The following is a 16,925-nucleotide window of genomic DNA, read 5'->3' on the forward strand; positions in this document are numbered from 1 at the left end:
ATGGAGAAGACAGGGGAAAAGTGTGAGTTTGGTTCAACAACAAAGGAAATAAGGGAGGCGTAAAGGTGTGGGTTGATGAAATAAATCACAGAGGCAGATGAGGAGAGAGAAGTTTGAGCAGAGTGTGGACTTAAATGAACCCCACTGAGCTGATTTAGGACTGAGTGATTTCATAGATTGTGGAGACTCAGAGAAAACGCTACACAAATGCAATCCATTACCAAGCACACGCCGTCCCTCCTTTTTGATCTCTGAAAGGTACACTCCTGCCTCTCATATATACTCTCTCCTCGGCCCCTCTTGTCGTAACACCCATACACACACAGACACACAAATATATATATGGCTGTGGTATCAGTATTAGACTTTGAGCTCTCGTATCCTGCAGTTATTGCAAGGCTGAGGGACTGAACGAGACAATTATAAGAACTCTGAAGAGTCGCGGCCCACAAATGATTAGAAAGAGAGAACGAGAGAGAAAGATAAAGAGAAAAAGGGGATGAGGGTGAAAATCCCCCGCTATAGAGCCAATTCATCGCTCCGAACCGCTCCTGAGAGCCTATTTTAGTCCTGGGGGTCACTGTGTGTTTGGTGTGTGTGAGTGTGTGTGTGTGTGTGTGAAGTGTGTGTAAGTGAGTGTGTGTCCTGCAGCAGGGGGAGTGATGTGACAGGCAGGTGGAGATGGGGAAGGGACTTCAAATATTTTTATGATTTGGACTGAAAATACAGATCCATTTGTGCAAGACTGTGATCCTAAAGAAAAAACAAAGAACGACTGAAAACAAACTAGAGCGAGCAAACAGAGTTAACATTAGTGCTAATATTCTCAGACTCACAATTGACAGCAAAAAAAAGTATCAAAACTGCAGCAGAACCAGAGATATCATCTTTCTTATTCCACTGATTCTTCTCGCTTATCAAATAATACAACTACATTTCCCAAAATGCAGTTGTATTATTTGTTTTTTTTTTCTAATAGGGTGCTGCCTAGTCACACCCTACTGTATTGTTACACAGAAGTCTAGCACTACCTTTTCTACCTCTAAAAAGTCATAACACCTGACAGCTTGGTCAAAGATTAGTGCTAGCAGCTAGCTACTAGCACAAAAATAGCAGCATTGAGCCGCTAGCCTGAATAAAATATGACTACAAACTTGGAGCCTTTTAGCATCAATTGATACCGACTCAAGACTGACATCCGTTCTTTAGCAATAAAAGACTTCACACAACATATGTACTAGTATTTCCCAAGACTTGGTATGTAAACGTTCCACTTTAACCAAATCTAGCCGCAGTTTATCTGTTGAATCCACAATCCAACCACAACTTAATCTTGGGTTTTGCAAGATTATCTGAGATTGACATTCTTGTTTGGTGATATGGTTAAGCAGTGAGGCATTTAGACAGGATATAAACGAGCTAACAGTTAGCCAGATTAGCTTAACCGCTGTACTTGGAGGTAAAACTGAAGGTGAGCACCGCTTCAATGTTTGTGATGATACCGCAATTGCAGAATAAAGGACATGGTCTATAAAGTCTTTACATATAATTGGGTATATAGTTTATCATTAGCATTAATTTTCTCTTCCGGGTGTTTATGAACTGTATTATTGTCTGTCTGCGTATGTGTGTTGCCCACCTGACTCATTCCAGTGATGTTGCTGTGTCACCACAGATCAGCATATCTAACCAGCTAATAATCTACAGCTCCACTGCTGAACTAAAACTGCTTGCAAACTGTTTTATCCTGGTTTGACAGGTCACCGTTTGTAGTTGATGTCTGTGTGTAAAATGTGAAATCTTGTCATGATAATCTATAAGTAAAACACCTGCACAACAAAGGATTTTCAGTCTTCTAGTAGCTCAGATCAGGAGACGGTATCTACCTGCCTCTGAAAAACTCACAAAACCTCGCTTTACCTTTTCAGTACACAAAACCTCTTTCACCTACTCTCACAAACACACTGCTTGATCATAATCTCTCTTTCTCTACTATAGTCCCACACACACACACACACACTCATATACAGATGCTGGGAGCAGAGTGGGTGTATGGTCCAGGTCTCTGGTGACAGACCAATCAGGGGGGAGATAAAGCCGGTATGATGCTTTAGCCTGGTAACCCACTGCGACCCATTTAATCCCACCGGCCAGTCCCCATGATGGAATTCAATTGATCAATCATGTAGCTCTGATGGCACCATTTCAGCCAGCTTATTGCTTTTTGCTTTCTCTCTGTCACACACACACACACATACACAAACACACACAGATACACACTGAAAGACTGACCTAACCTGTCACGATGGAGGATCCACAAAGGACCAAAGAAAGAGGGAGAAAGAAGGAGACAACAGAGCCCTGCTGTAATCGAGCAGTAAGAACAAAGCTTTTATTTATGATAATCAATATTGTCCATTTATCTGAATGAGTGTGCGTAGATGTGTGTGTGTCTGTGTGTGTGTGTGTGTGTGTGTGTGTGTGTGTGTCTGTGTGGGTGTGGGTGGGTAGCTTGATATCCGGCTGGTCTCATTGTATCCATGGATGGGTAAAGAAACTCATTGCCGTGACGGGTTAAATCCTATTCACTGTTGGACACACACACACACACACACACTCACACACACACACACACGCTCACAGCTGCCTCTATCTCTGTGAGTCAGTCTCAGAAGGGAAGCGCTTCTCTTCCCTCTTTTTCAGAGCAGAACAAAACAAACAATGAGCCCTTATTGTTCTCTCCTTTCTGCCTTTTTCTCTCTCTTCCGCCTTCTCTCTCTCTCTCTCTCTCCCTCACTCTCTGTCTCTCTCTCCATCCCAGTCTTGCACCGACTCGGCCTGTCGTTGCCATTTATTCGACAACCCAGGAACAGTTGAATTAATAAATCCAAATTCCTTTGAGAGGTAGATGGGTTGGCACCTGTTTGTGTGTGCGGCCGTGTGTGTGTGTGTCTGCAGGGGGTAGGACACCACCACTGTGCATCATTTTGCACTTGACATAGATTATCATACTGATAGGGACAAGGGTCGTAAGTCTGACCTCACAGCCCCAGCCAGCGTGTGTGTGTGTGTGTGTGTGTGTGTGTGTGCCCCATGTAAACTCCAGAGATCAAAGTTTTTTTGGGGGGGAGCGGGAAGCACAGAGAGGAACTCAGGGTGAAGGGCGGAGCTCGCCTCCCTCTTCTCCGCTGTCCTCCATCTATTGCTCACTCCCCAGCGTCTTTTATCTGCTAAGCTGCTGCATGTCACAGTGGATGCACAACGGGGTGAGGGGTCACACCTCGGCATTCTGGGTAAATGCCATTGAAAACATTTATTCCTAAATTTCTTTCTAAAACTCCACTACGATTACTACTATATGATTTCCTTACAAATGTACCAAATATACTTTTCACTCATGGACAGAAGCATGCGCTACCTTAACCCACCTGTCCTTAACTCCATATCCATGTAGGATACACACACACACACACACACACACACAAACACACACACACACAAGCATACACAGTCTCAATGTGTAGGAGAATAGGTTAAGATACAATAGTCCCCTTTTGGCCCCACAAGTCAAGTTCTTCCATTCACTCCCATTCATCTACATTCTGCCCCCGCTCACCCCCCACTTCCCCTCTCTTTCTCCGGGGGCACAGGTCACCACAGGGCTTACCCCCACACACACTCCTGCTGCCAGCACACACACACACACACACACACACACACTTCCTGTGTTCCCATCAGATGCACAGCTGCCATTTCTATTCTTTAAGTTACAGCAGAGATAAAAGGTGTCCTGCACACATGTTCATGTAAATATTTTACATATATTTATATTTCATCTCATTTTCATACTGTATCCAAAGCTTCAGAACAAAATGAAACATCTTATTCATTCATTCATTTTTCAATATGTAAGATGGAACAGGTGCACTTCTCCTGCACTCAACTTCAGCCCAGTTTCTAAATAATAAAAGAGACTCTGACTTATCCTTGCAATAAACACTGGTAATGCACAGGTGGAACTAATAACATTAACGAGAGTGCAGCTCCATTTAAGTGTACAAGGAAGCCATTCAAGCCAACCACTATGCATTAAGTAAGGGTCACGAAACAGGAAAAGCTAAATGGGATTCAGCCATTTTTGACAGTATTAATAGCAGCTAGGGGTGGAATCGCAGGGAAACTCGCGATACGGTATGATACACGATATGCCCACGATACAGCGATTCTGCCATAATTGATACATTGCAACACAATCATATAATGATACATCTTGATATCTGATTAACTGAAGAAAAAATGCCACTATATAGGTAAAGTGCAGCATTAATGTAATCACAGAATTTGACGCATACTAAGATGAAACAATGTACGTGTTTTAACTATAGAACAACTGTTAACATGCATTTTGGACTTTGTATTTGAAAGTGGCCGGTGCATCTCTCAACTTCTTTTCACTGCTGTCCCGCTGTCTTCTTCTTCTATTATCCTGCTGTCAACTTCTTCTTCCGCCAATTCATTTCCGTTTACTTTACCCACATTCATGTCATAAGCGCCACCGTGAGGAGTCATGAAGTAGTGACGCTGCGAGTCAAAATCACAGGGAAATCTGTTTAGAGTTCCACATATTTGTCAATTAAGATATCGACATTAGGCACCAGCCTATTGATAATTGTATTGCACAAGTCAGGACGATATATTGCCGTATCGATATTTTGTCGCACCCCTACTAGCAGCTGAAGCCATCCCGCTTCATCAAATGAGAAAAATCAGCACATCTCAATTGCTGCTATGAATTTTCTTTTCATTTAATGGACTAACAAGAGGCTTATTGCTGAGACATGTCAGTCCATTAGTTTAAAATTGAATGCCCCAAAATAATCAAGAAGCTGGGTGATTAAACTGCATTTAAAACACCTTGTTATCAGGCTAATTTATACTTTTTAAATTAGAAAGTGGAGATTTGAACCTTGTCCTATGTGCATGAAACATAAAAGCACAGAGGTTCAGTGTCACCGTATCGTTACAGTAAAATATGTGCCAGATAATAGATATAACCATAAAGTCAGCAAGAGCAGGCGGTGTGATTGTTAGCCGTGTGTATGTGTGGGACTTGTGTGTGTTTACGTCTTCCTCCTTCTGTGTGCAAATGTTCCTACAGACAACCATATGGGTGTGAGCTTGTGTGTGTGTATGTGAGAGAAGCTTGCATTATTGTGTATGTGTTTGTCCGTCCATGTCAGCGCATGCTGTTCCCCCTGTCGCCCCTCGCTGTGTGTGTGTGTCATTATCCAGCGGGGGCTGCTCTAATGGAAGCTGTGATTAGCAATGCTGTTAATTAGACCACAGAGCCGACCGCGCAGACCTCCGCCACAGAAACACCGCAGATAAAACGTGACGCTGAGCGACACAACGCTCCAAACCCAGCTTTCCGGACGCTTCAGTGAAACGTGAAGTGATACAATGTTTTTGATATGAGTTGTGAAATACGAGGCCGAGCCGTAGTAAAAACATCAGACAGGGCACACGTGTAGCAAACGGTGGAGCACGTCATGCACATAGAGAACAAAGTGAAACAATAATGCTGCTAATTAGATTACAGAGCCTCTGTTTCAGCCGCACAGTCTTTCACACACGTCAGAGCACACATGTGGGATTCATTCGGGTAATTATACATTACTCATATTATTCCTTTCAATAAAGAACAGCTTCATGCGAAAAGTAGAGCCCTGATACATATTGACTTGAAATGGCTCCACTTCCTGTAAGCCAGCAGGCACAACACAAGAGCCCTGCAACAAGAGCGCCTAAAAGAAACAGAGCTGTCATTACTTTCTGCATTTCTATTCCTGTATTATTTCTATATTGCCTTCAACTTATACCTTTTGGTCACAATTTTATTGATCACATGTTACTGTATTGTCTATATGTTCTATTTGTAAAAGATCAATAAGCAGGTTGGGGAGGTAGGGCACCGATGGTAGCCAAGTTTCCATCCAAATTTGTGCGCTCAGAGAGCACCTGGGATTTATTCTGGTACCTGCTGGAATGTTCTAGCATTTAGAAAAGAACCCCATACTGTATCTGTATGTGTGTGTGTGTGTGTGTGTGTGTGTTCTTTTGTGTGTGCTTGTGTAGTATAGAGAGAGCGAGAACTAGCCCCCAGTGGCGTTCTGTCACCCCCCCTCGCTCCGACATCTGGTCCTGTCTCATTTACCGCAGGAGACTGTCTGTGTGATGGCTTTTTAATGCCACTGACACCGCCACACACACACACACACACACACACACACTCACAGACATGCACACATTTAACTCACACATACACAAACATATACATACAGTTCAGTAAGTGAGAACCCCCAAATGCGCACACACCTCTATTAACATGCATGCAGCATTGATCCGGTATGACAGCCCGTATGATCAATAGTGCATGCATAAACTGTCTTCTCAGGTAGCTCTCCAGTGAAGCTCTGTTAGTAAACAAATACGGCTTCCTGGATGAAGATGTTTGGTTTAGAACTCCCATATTGCACGCACACACACGCGCACACACCTTTACACACATCTGTCATCGATCCTCCTGTGCTAAGTTCTTTCCATCTGGGGTGAGGAGGGGGGTCCTCGGGCTGTCCGTCATCATATAATGTGTTTGTGCTTGTTGTGTTTACATGTAAACTTGAGAAATGCTATTAACACTAAATAGTACACTGAAGCAGGTAAACAAACACACTTTAGCACGCACACACACACACACATAACCACATATTCTTTAGCTCACCGTCGTCCCTCTTCCTCTTCCCCACGTCAGCAGCTGAGCTGATTCCCAGAATGCCGCTGATGGAGTACGACGAGCCGGCTGAGTCGCTGGTCACTGCTGACACTTGTGTGGCCGCCACGGATGTCGCTGCAGAGAGAACGACATAACAGCACACATGTTTACCTTTGGTCAGTGGCCCACCTTTGAGGGAAAAATCTCAGAGACACGGGGTGATTACACTTAAAGCCTCTGAAATATGAATGAAACCTCTGATATTTATCTCAATATAAATTTAGTATTCAAAAGAGCAAATGCTCACATAATCAATTATGAGAGTGAGCATATTTCTCAAAAACAGACTGCAGCCTCCATAAAGTGGATCCGCCTGGTTAGGAGGGTTTCAAGGAAGTCATGTGTGGAAACACACTTGGCAACTACTGCTGCACAGCACCTGCGTTAGGGCTCATATGTAGCTGAAAAGGTCGCTCACAGGTGCTCAATGGCTCTTCTGTCAACTTAAAAGCATCTTAAAGAATGGTTTCATTATATGATGTTAAACATGCTAATAAAATTGTACATTAAAGCTCCTGTGAGGAACTCTCGGTTTGTGTTGATTTTGGCGCCCCCTGTGGACAAAGCCGTACCTCTCAACTCTTTGCTGATTTTGTCCTGTACATGCTTAAGTGGTGTTTTTTAACAAACATGTCATCCTGCTTTCTTTAACTCTCATTTGTATCACTTGCTTTAAATTTTTGCTCAAGAAAATGTGAACAAAGGCAGCATGCAGTTAATTGCTTCGTCTGACACCTACCCCCCGGCAACATAAAATATAACTACATAGAAATAATCAATCTTGTCGCTGATGGTCTGGTTTGCTTTTGTAGCTCATAGAGAGTCATCAGAATTAATTTCAGTCTGTTTCATGACTAGTGAAAAACTCCTCACAGCAGCTTTAACACAAATATCTAAGCTTAATGTTAGCATAAATTATAATAAGCTACGACTTAAACCACCAGTAATGACGTCAGTAAAACGCCACTGTGGAAATCTTATGTGTATCACCCTCACAAAATGAGTTGTGCTACATGTTTCTGCATTTCCTACATTGAGTCACATGCATCCCATCTACATACTATAATGTAGGCTGATTAAAAAATCCCTAAATATGAAAGAAAACCCTGCTGAGAGAATCCAAAATTGATAACTAAGATTTATTGTTCTTTCTACTTGAAGTGCGACACTCACATGTCTTAATGCAGCTATTTTTGACACATTTAAAATTAGGATCTGAATCCTGTTTTTCTGTCCTTAAACTCGACATAGATTCACTTTAACGTGAAACTTTCCTCGTCCACATAAACCAAACCCGCAGCTTGGAAAAAATAACCCCCACAAAGGACACGAGCCTGCCTGTGTTTTGCTCCTCATGTCTCTCCCTCTAATCTCCCCCCTGGAGGAGACAAGTTCCTCGCTGGGCGACACAGCGACATACTTGTCACCGCTTCACTGACACACACACATTCTCGCAACCTCCTGACACACACGCACACACCGAAACATACAGTCACTCATTCCTTGGTCCCTTATCTGTGCCCCTGTAAGCGGACGTGAGGGTTGAGTGACAGTATGGTATCCCAGGAGGGACAGAAAGGTGGGGAGACAGACATCCTAATCCTCTCTCCCAGCAGACCCCCAAACACAGAAAGACAAGACCGAAAGGGGAATAAAAAAACAAAAAAAAGAAGATAAACCCGGCGATCAGGGTCCCTTCCTGCTGTTACTCCTTCTCTAACGACGGGGAGAGTATAATGAATGCATATCCCTCCTTTTCCCATCACTTGATTTAGCACTTCAATTATCTGATTTTCCTTTCTCTTTCTTTTCACTCTTTTTTTTATCACGACGTAACGCTTTTATTCTGCAAATCCAAATGTTCAATTTTCCGCCTGGGAGTGGGACCCATTTATCTGTGTAATCTGCGAGCGTGCAGTGTGTGTGTGTGTGTGTGTGTGCGTCTCAATGCATCTAGGTGTGTATGTGTGTGCGTTTTGTGAGTGCGTGCTAAATGTGTGTAAAAGGCAGGAGTCAGGGAGCAGTGTGTGTGAAATTAATTTAGATTAATAGACAATGTGCGATTATGAAGATATGAGAGACACCGAGACACAATCCACTGCAGGGCAGAGCGACGGGCGAGAGAGAGAGAGGGAGAGAGAGAGGAGAGATAGGCTCTCGTATTTATTTGTACTCTGAGATATTCATCGAAGGAAAGGAAATAATGTTTCAGTCACGGCTGTAATAGTTAGATTCCTTCAGTTTGAATCATGATTAAAAAGGACACGCGGACAGGAGAACGTCGTTAATCTGAAGGACGGGAATCAAGTGGGAGTTTTTCTTTGATAATTCATTAGAAAAGTTTAAAAGTCAGAATCTAAGAAAGAACATTATTATGCACTGATTTTGTTGCCTGATCTGTAATACTCACTTTTCTAACTGCTTTGTTGACCAAAACTCATTCAGGAACAGGCACCATGTACATTTAGCACAGAGCCAGTGTCTTATACCTCTTATTGCAGAACAAGTGTATCTGACACATGATAATTATGGGCCTTGGTAGCTCCTGACGCAGTTGCCCTCTCTGTAACTCAATCCAGTCTCTGTGTAGGTTAGACTTTGTCGACATAAATGATGATCTCCATTAGCAGACACTTCTTACAGCAAACGTGTTGATGAGTTGTGTTTAAGATCTCTGTTTATTGTGGAATTGTTAAAGAAAATTGCATATATTATTATTACTGTAGTATTATTGTGGCATGAATGAGGTTTTTGAGAATTATGATCACTGGGATATGCTTGGATATTGTGAGCTTTAACAATATCATCATTGTTGATAATCTTTAATGCACCTCATTATTTTATAAAACACATTTATGCTCTGGTGCAATAATGTTTGCATATGTCTGAATCATCCATGAATGCACAAATCATCTCATTGGAGTTGGTTGTGCTAATTGCAGCATCCTGCCTTTGATGAATGTTGTGTTTTTGTCAGGCGTCTGCTGCGCCCTCGAAGTAACACTCTGGTTAAACATCTATAAGTTCTAATTAACCAGGACATGCACTAAAAACATACATTCAATCAACTTTTGGACCCTGATTCAAACATTCGAGAAATGTGTGTTTTCACTGTAAGTTAAGGTCCACAATGATACGTTTCGTTGTTCCACATTCGGCACGCAGGCTTCGCTCCTGAGAGACTTGCACAAAAAACCCCGTCTCTGCTGTAAAAGTGCTTTGACAGTTGGAAACAGGATTTTTAAAAGCGGCGACCTACCTAAGTTGTGAGCCGACACTGAGCCCGTTTGGCCGGGCGGCTGCTGAACCTTTGTCCGAATGATCCTGCAGGAGGAGAGAGGAGATATTAGTGTGTGTGAAGCGGTCGTTTGTGTGTGCGTGAGAGGATTCTGAGTGACAGAGAGAACATGACCATCGTGGGAGCAAAACTGTGTGCTTGAGTGTGTGTTTGTATGTGTCTGTGTGTGTGAAGTGGCTGAGGCAGGCTGACATGGCAGAGGGGCCTCACACTTCCTGCTTGGCTGCTCATGCAAGCCTTTTCTTCCTCTTTCTTTTCCTTTCGTCCCCTTTTCCTCTCCTCCCCTGTCCTCTCATTTCCTTTCCTTTCCCTTTCTTTCTTTTCCTTTTGTGTCTGTTGCTTTCCTTACTCTCGCACACCTTCCTTCCCTTTTGTCTGCCTCTTTTGCTCCCTCTTTCTCTCTCTTATTTCACCATCCCTCCCTTTCTCTGGCTCTATGCTCAGGGGAAAGGGTTGTCATTGTACCATCGCGTTGAACCACTGAGCTGCAGCCACTTCATACATATGGAGACTGGGGCCTCTTTACCATTCTCTTTGCGCGCACACACACACACACACACACACACACAAAGTATTATATTGCCCTGTGCTCTACCTACCTAAGTGGATAGTGAAACACACACACACAGATCACACAGACCGTAGTACCTGTTGATGGAGCTGACACTGGGGACGCTGTCGTTGTCACACACTCTCTCGGCGAGGAGCCGGTCCCGGATCTCCCAGGCAAACATGGTGGGGTTTTGGCGTTTGTAATCGGCGATCTTGTCGACCACTTTGGGAGTAGCAACCTTTGGTTTGGATCCCCCGATTACCCCGGGGCGGATACTGCCCGTTTCATAGTACCTGTGATTCAGAGCAGAGAAGATGCCTGCGTTGGTCTAAGAGGGAAACACGTGGTGGTTTTAGTGTCACAGAAGTGTTGAATAAAAGCTGTGGGAAGGAGAAATCTCAAAGTGTCTTAATTGTATTTCCAGTCTTATAGGGTCTTTTAAATGAGCTTAAATGCACCATGTTATGCTGACATTTACATTTTGAGCTTTAAATTGTGATGAAAAGACATATAGATAAAAAAAGCATGTAATGCAGGTAACATAGCAAATGTGTTCCAAAAGATGCCGAAAAAGTAGTCCCCAATTGTTTTACTTCTAGACTGGACCACTGCAATTCCTTACTGAAAGGCTAACTTAATAAGCATCTAAAGACTCTCCAGTGTGTCCAAAATGCCGTGGCACTTGTATTGATAAAAAAGGACGCATTTCTAGATGCATCTTTCCCTTCATCTACAAAGCCCTCAATGCTCAGGAACAATCATATCTTAAAGAGCTCACAGTGCCCTGTTTGCCCTCTGGAGCTTTACGCTCACACAATTCAGGCTTCTTGTGGTAACTAGTGCCTTCAATCATCAGACTCTTCTACCACTGATGACTCTGCAGCTTCAAACTTGGCTCCAAAGGACTGGCGTCGGACAAAATCAAATCTGTTGTTTTACTGGCCATTTGGTTCGTCTCTCTCAAATCTTTTTTCCTCTCGGTGCTCCAGAGGAAGAATGACCTTCACGCTGCAACCTCGCCTCCCACTGGTCTGTCCCTTTTCCTCCCCAGTCACACCTGATCTTCATATAAGATTATCCTGCTCTCTTCTGTAGCTTATAAAGATTAAAAGTCTTTCTTATAAAAATACTCACTTACCGGCGCTGGTTTAGCTAAGCGGTTAAATCGTTGACCATACACTGAGGCTATAGTCCTCGATGTGGCGGCCCAGGGTTCAACTCCCGCCCTCCGCGCTTTGCCGCGTGTCACCCCCTACTCTCTCTTCCCCCATTTCTGCCACTTTCCACTGTCCTCTCCCTAAATTAAAGGCATAAAAAACCCCAAAAAATCTTGGAAAAGAAAAAGAATACTCACTTGCCCATAAAGATTAAATAAATTATTGTTGGCTGTTATGGCTTTGTCACGTCAAAGCGAAGAAAAACTATACAGGGCTGTAAATCTGCAGCCATTATCATGTCGAGTAGGACATATGAGTCTGATTTAGTCCAATAAGGCGGTTACCTTCAAAGTCATATCATTTATATAACCTCTTTCAGTATATTTTTTCACTGAGTCAGTTGGTATTTTTCTCGGCTGTAAGCTCCGTTTGGCATTTTCAGTCTGTTTTCATCAGCCGTTATTTTGTCTGCAACTTTTATTTTGATAAAGTTTTTTTCAAATCCTTAATTCAGCCTGTTATATTTGTACATACGCGACCTCAGAGTGTCGTCATCGGGGGGAAAAAGAGTAAAGAACACCTGGTTCTCTGCAGGCACTGCGTCACATTATGATACAGAGAAAACAACCACTTACATCAAAGTATCATTATCATCATTGTATGATGCAGTCCCATCAGCAGGTCAATGTTTGTGATGCCTGAAATATATCTATGACGTGTGACTGTAGTGCTGTCTGTTGTTTTTCTTTCACATTGTGACACATGCAGAGGTAAGAAGAGGCTGGCACTGATCCACACACACACACACACACACACACACACACACTAGTGCAAACACACACACAGTCACAGATTCAGGCGTTTCATGTCCACCATGGCTATTTCATGAATGTATTTGCATGCAGAAGGGGCATGGGGGTGCAGGGGGTGGGAGGACAGCAAATGTGCTCCGCAGCTTGCAGAAAAGGGGGGATGCTGTGTGTGGATGCAAGCTGTCAGTCAGTCTTAAACCTGCTGCTCTCTCTCTCTGCCTCTCTCTCTCTCTGTGTCTCTCCACCGCTGTACGGTAGAGTAATCCCTTCCGTGAAGATGTGTGCTCCTGTAAATGTGCATTTCCTTGTCTTTCTTTTTGTGTGTGTGTGTGTGTTTGTTTGTGCGTGTGTGTGTGTGTGTGTGTGTGCACTGCAGTTTTTGGCTCTTCACAGCTGGAGTCTAAACACAGCTAAAGGAAAAACAATCTATTTCCAAATGGAAAACTATTTAAATTATTCACAGCTGAATCATTGGTGAATAAACGAGCGTGGTTATTGATATCCACGCAACGATGAGCCAATACACACACATGCGCGCACACACACACACACACAGAGGCACACACAGAGTGGTAGAGTTGCTGTTTTTGTTCTGCTGGCACCACAGAGACAGAGAGGAGAGGATAAAACAACCCTCCCTCCCTCCTTCCATCCCTCGATCCCCTCTCCTTCCCCCCCCGCACGGTAACGCTTGAGTGAGTTGAACGGCCAGGACAGGGGGAGAGAGAGAGAGAGAGGTAGAGAGAGGAAGACAGAACGAGAGAGGGAGGCAAAGGGAGAACAATGAGCAACACATTTTTTGATATAGCTGAGGGTCGCTGTGGCTAATCCTTCCCCTCCGTCCCCTCAAATGGTCTCTCTGTCTCTCATTCTTCCTCCCGCACTCTTCTTCTTCTTTAACACGCCTTTTTCCCTTTTGATTGTCTTCCTTGTTCTTGTCTTTCTCCCATTCTCCATCTCCCCTCTGTCTCTCTTTTTTTTTTTTTAAGGGGTGCAGAAATATGGTGCCACTTTCATTTTGATGCTAATTCCAAAAAGTGATGAATCTTTTTCCCTTTTGTGCCCCTTTCTTCTCTGGGGGACGGAACGAGCAGGGATTTACTCTTGAATTTAGCTTTGAAAAGGCGGAGAGAGACCGGAGGTTAGGAGAGACGGAAATATTGAGAGAGGTTGGAAGAGAAATACAGGATACAGAGGAGGGAGAGGAAGGTAAAAAAAAAGGCTGGAAAAAGTAGAGAAGAGAGAGAAACAAGACAAATTGAAGGCACGCGGTAGAGAAAAAGCAGCTTGTGCATGCTGAGGGAATAAAAGAAATAGACACTAAATGACCCAAATATTAACTATATAAGTAAACCTTCCTAATTCACTGCACTTCAGAGGTCTTCGAGTGCCTTTTACCTGCCCAGTATCTTGCTGACACATCCGTGGCTGACTCGCAGCTGCCGTGAGATGTCGCAGGGCCGAACGCCTTGGTGGGCGAGTTCTACTATTCGCTGTCGCACAACATCCGGGAGGGGCCTGCCGTTCACAAACACACCTCCGAGCTGGTTCACCCCGCCATGTCCTACAACAGGAAGGAAAGAAGGTCATACATGAGAGAGACAGAGAGAGAGAGAGGGACACAGAGAGAGAGAAATATTATGGCTGCCCAGCTCAAGACATTGAGAAATGTTATTTGGTTTATAAACTCATGTGCAACAAATCAAAGGAAACCAGAATCAATGACAAAAACGGATCAATTTGCTCAGTTGCGAGCATCCGAGGTTGGCATTTCCTCCAATTAGATGTTTCGGAAAGACACGACAGGAAATAAGAGAGGCACATGAATGTCACAAATTACTTTTGCTTTCCAACATGATCGTCATGATTCTCCTGTCAGCCTCAGACGATCTGATTTTACAATATATAAAACCCTATTCTAAAATGACAGACAGACTAAGGAGTATTCAGGGGGGCTGGACTCACGAGAGCAGCTCAGTGCAACTGCAGTTTTCCGTTTCTGACTACCGAACAGAATTTAAAGCATCATTAAAAGGAAGATTAGTAATGTCTACTGAAACATCTCTGGTCTCTCATTGGGATCTGCCTTTTTCCAAATGGAAGCAGCATTTCAGTCGGGACTGTAGTGTCCACATTTGATCTTATTTACTCTCCCTTAATGTCCAGTTTTCATCCTTATGTCTGCTTAAAGACTAAAATCAAAGGAAACCTGCTCTACAAGGCTCCAACTGAAACAAACGCTGTGTTTGTGCCGTTAACAGCTTGTTTCTGCTGGTCAGCAACAGTTCAGCTAACCCTCGGCTAAAAATAATCCCTCTTTAATGACAGACCAACACTTAAAATACTTAACCACCTACGTCTATGTGTTGGAAATCTTTTTGAGTGTCTGTTTACGAGTATTGTTCATGAGTTTGGTTGAGAATAATGAACTTTTCTGGCTCCCGCGGTGGTGGAGTCAATTTGCTATCACAAAAACATTTGATTCCTCTGCTGTCACCGATTCCTCTGGCTCAGCACAATCGTACAACTTTGACCATTTCCACTCGGGGCACAGTAAGCCAAGCTCTCAAGTAAATGAAGGGATTTCAATTAATTATTGACCAAGGCCTGGCCCCGGCCCCTAACTGAAGATATACCACTAATGTCCCCCTTGGGGGGCGACAGCATAACAGCGAATACATAAAACAAAAGAAGACTAGCGTGCACGGGAATAAGGAGGAGGAGAAAACAAGCTGGACCTTTGCATAATTCTGGTCATGGCATCATTATAACGTGTTTTAATCCTTTGCTTCCTGTTCAATCAATTTCCATGTTTGATTGACAGGTGAAAACAGCAGCACAGGAGCTGAAACAATGGGTATGAAAATAAGCAGTCTATAAGCAAGCAGGGTTATTGATATGGATATATATTTTACATCCAACTCAGTGGACTCACAGAAGAAACTGAAACCACAGAATTGTTGGCATTTTTTCTGACACCTGACGAATCGATTAATCAGCTTATTGTGTCAGCTGGAACATATCCCAGCATGCACTGCAGGAAAGGCAAAGTAGACCATGGAGAGGTCAGCAGTTTAGAGTGAGCGTTTGCACACATTCACACCCCTGCAGGCCAGCCAAGCCAAGTCAGAACCCGCTGCTAACACCTGCTAACACCTGCTAACAGCTACGTGGACAGTGCAGTCTGCAGTGACAGCGTACAGTATGTTGTAGAGAGAAAGTCAAAGTAGCAACTGTTTTGGGCAGTGTGTGTGTATTTACTGTACATGTACATATCTCACCAAAGGCACAGTATAAATCGACCTGATTTTTTTCTACCACATAATCCATTGGCTTTTGTATTACCATAGTGATTACGTCTTTAGGGGAAACACACACACGCACACACACGCACGCACACGCTAATCCTAGCTGTGGGGGTAATAGATTTTAAACACATTTCCCCAGCAGGGATACCCCCTGAAACACAAAGCTGTCCCCTGAACCTGTCCCCCTGTCCTCGTCTCTCCTCCGCCAGTGAAACACACACACGCACACACACACACAGCTTCCTCCTGCTCGAGTATAAATACACCCACACACACACAGAAGGAGGATAAATGCAGACATGTGACGTCTAGAGAGTCTCATTCTGTGGAATCAAACATTTGGACGCTCGCTCTCTTCCTCACTACTTTATTTTTTGGGATAGAAGAAGTCACATTATGGAGATGTTTGCTGCAGACAGCACAATCTGAAAAGCAATTGCACTTTACTAAAGACAGCAATATATAGACAGAGTCATATTTATGCAACGTCCAGGAAATGTGGGCTTAAAACGCAGATGGCAACAATGAGGCACATCAGCTGCATCAAAAGCATTTCCTGTTTACCACCAACCCCAAGATTTAAAGGAGCAATGCACTAAATTAGAGAAGGTATGCTGTCATTATCCAGATTTGTGATGGGACAGGTGCATTTAAGAGAGTACATTTACACATCAAAATTATGTTTTCATCATGTCTTGTAAAAATAGCATGATGAATTTTGAAGCTCTGAAGACGGATGTCATTCGTCACCACATTTTGGGGTGGAACACTACAAATGTGAGACTTCTTACACTTTGCAAACTCGGGGTGTGGAATTTAAAAAACCTGGGTATCCTGTTGTTTGATGCTTTTGCAATATGGACGGAGTAGCATCTCGGTATTGTTGAGCTTGGTCCGTACTCAGGAGAAACAGTCCCCGAAATTTGCGGGCATGCAAAACTAAAGAGCACCGGGTTAACAAATCA

The 16,925-nt window shown here is 43.4% G+C and overlaps 1 protein-coding gene across 2 annotated transcripts in view; it reads right to left on the bottom strand.

Annotated features, from left to right (window-relative positions):
• pax5 (paired box 5) overlaps positions 1–16,925 on the bottom strand; it is a 48,796-nt gene that overhangs the window by 20,625 nt on the left and 11,246 nt on the right. For both annotated transcript variants that reach the window (XM_069665347.1, XM_069665348.1), the window contains exons 2-5: positions 14,051–14,216; positions 10,779–10,976; positions 10,092–10,156; positions 6,782–6,907 (exon numbers count right to left, since the gene is read on the bottom strand). In XM_069665347.1, the coding sequence (XP_069521448.1) occupies positions 6,782–6,907; positions 10,092–10,156; positions 10,779–10,976; positions 14,051–14,216 (555 nt within the window). The remainder of the gene's footprint in view (positions 1–6,781; positions 6,908–10,091; positions 10,157–10,778; positions 10,977–14,050; positions 14,217–16,925) is intronic.

This window comes from Semicossyphus pulcher, unplaced genomic scaffold (genome assembly GCF_022749685.1).
Source record: "Semicossyphus pulcher isolate SPU_LCO1_2020_fin unplaced genomic scaffold, fSemPul1.0.p SCAF_17, whole genome shotgun sequence".
NCBI lineage: Eukaryota > Metazoa > Chordata > Actinopteri > Labriformes > Labridae > Semicossyphus > Semicossyphus pulcher.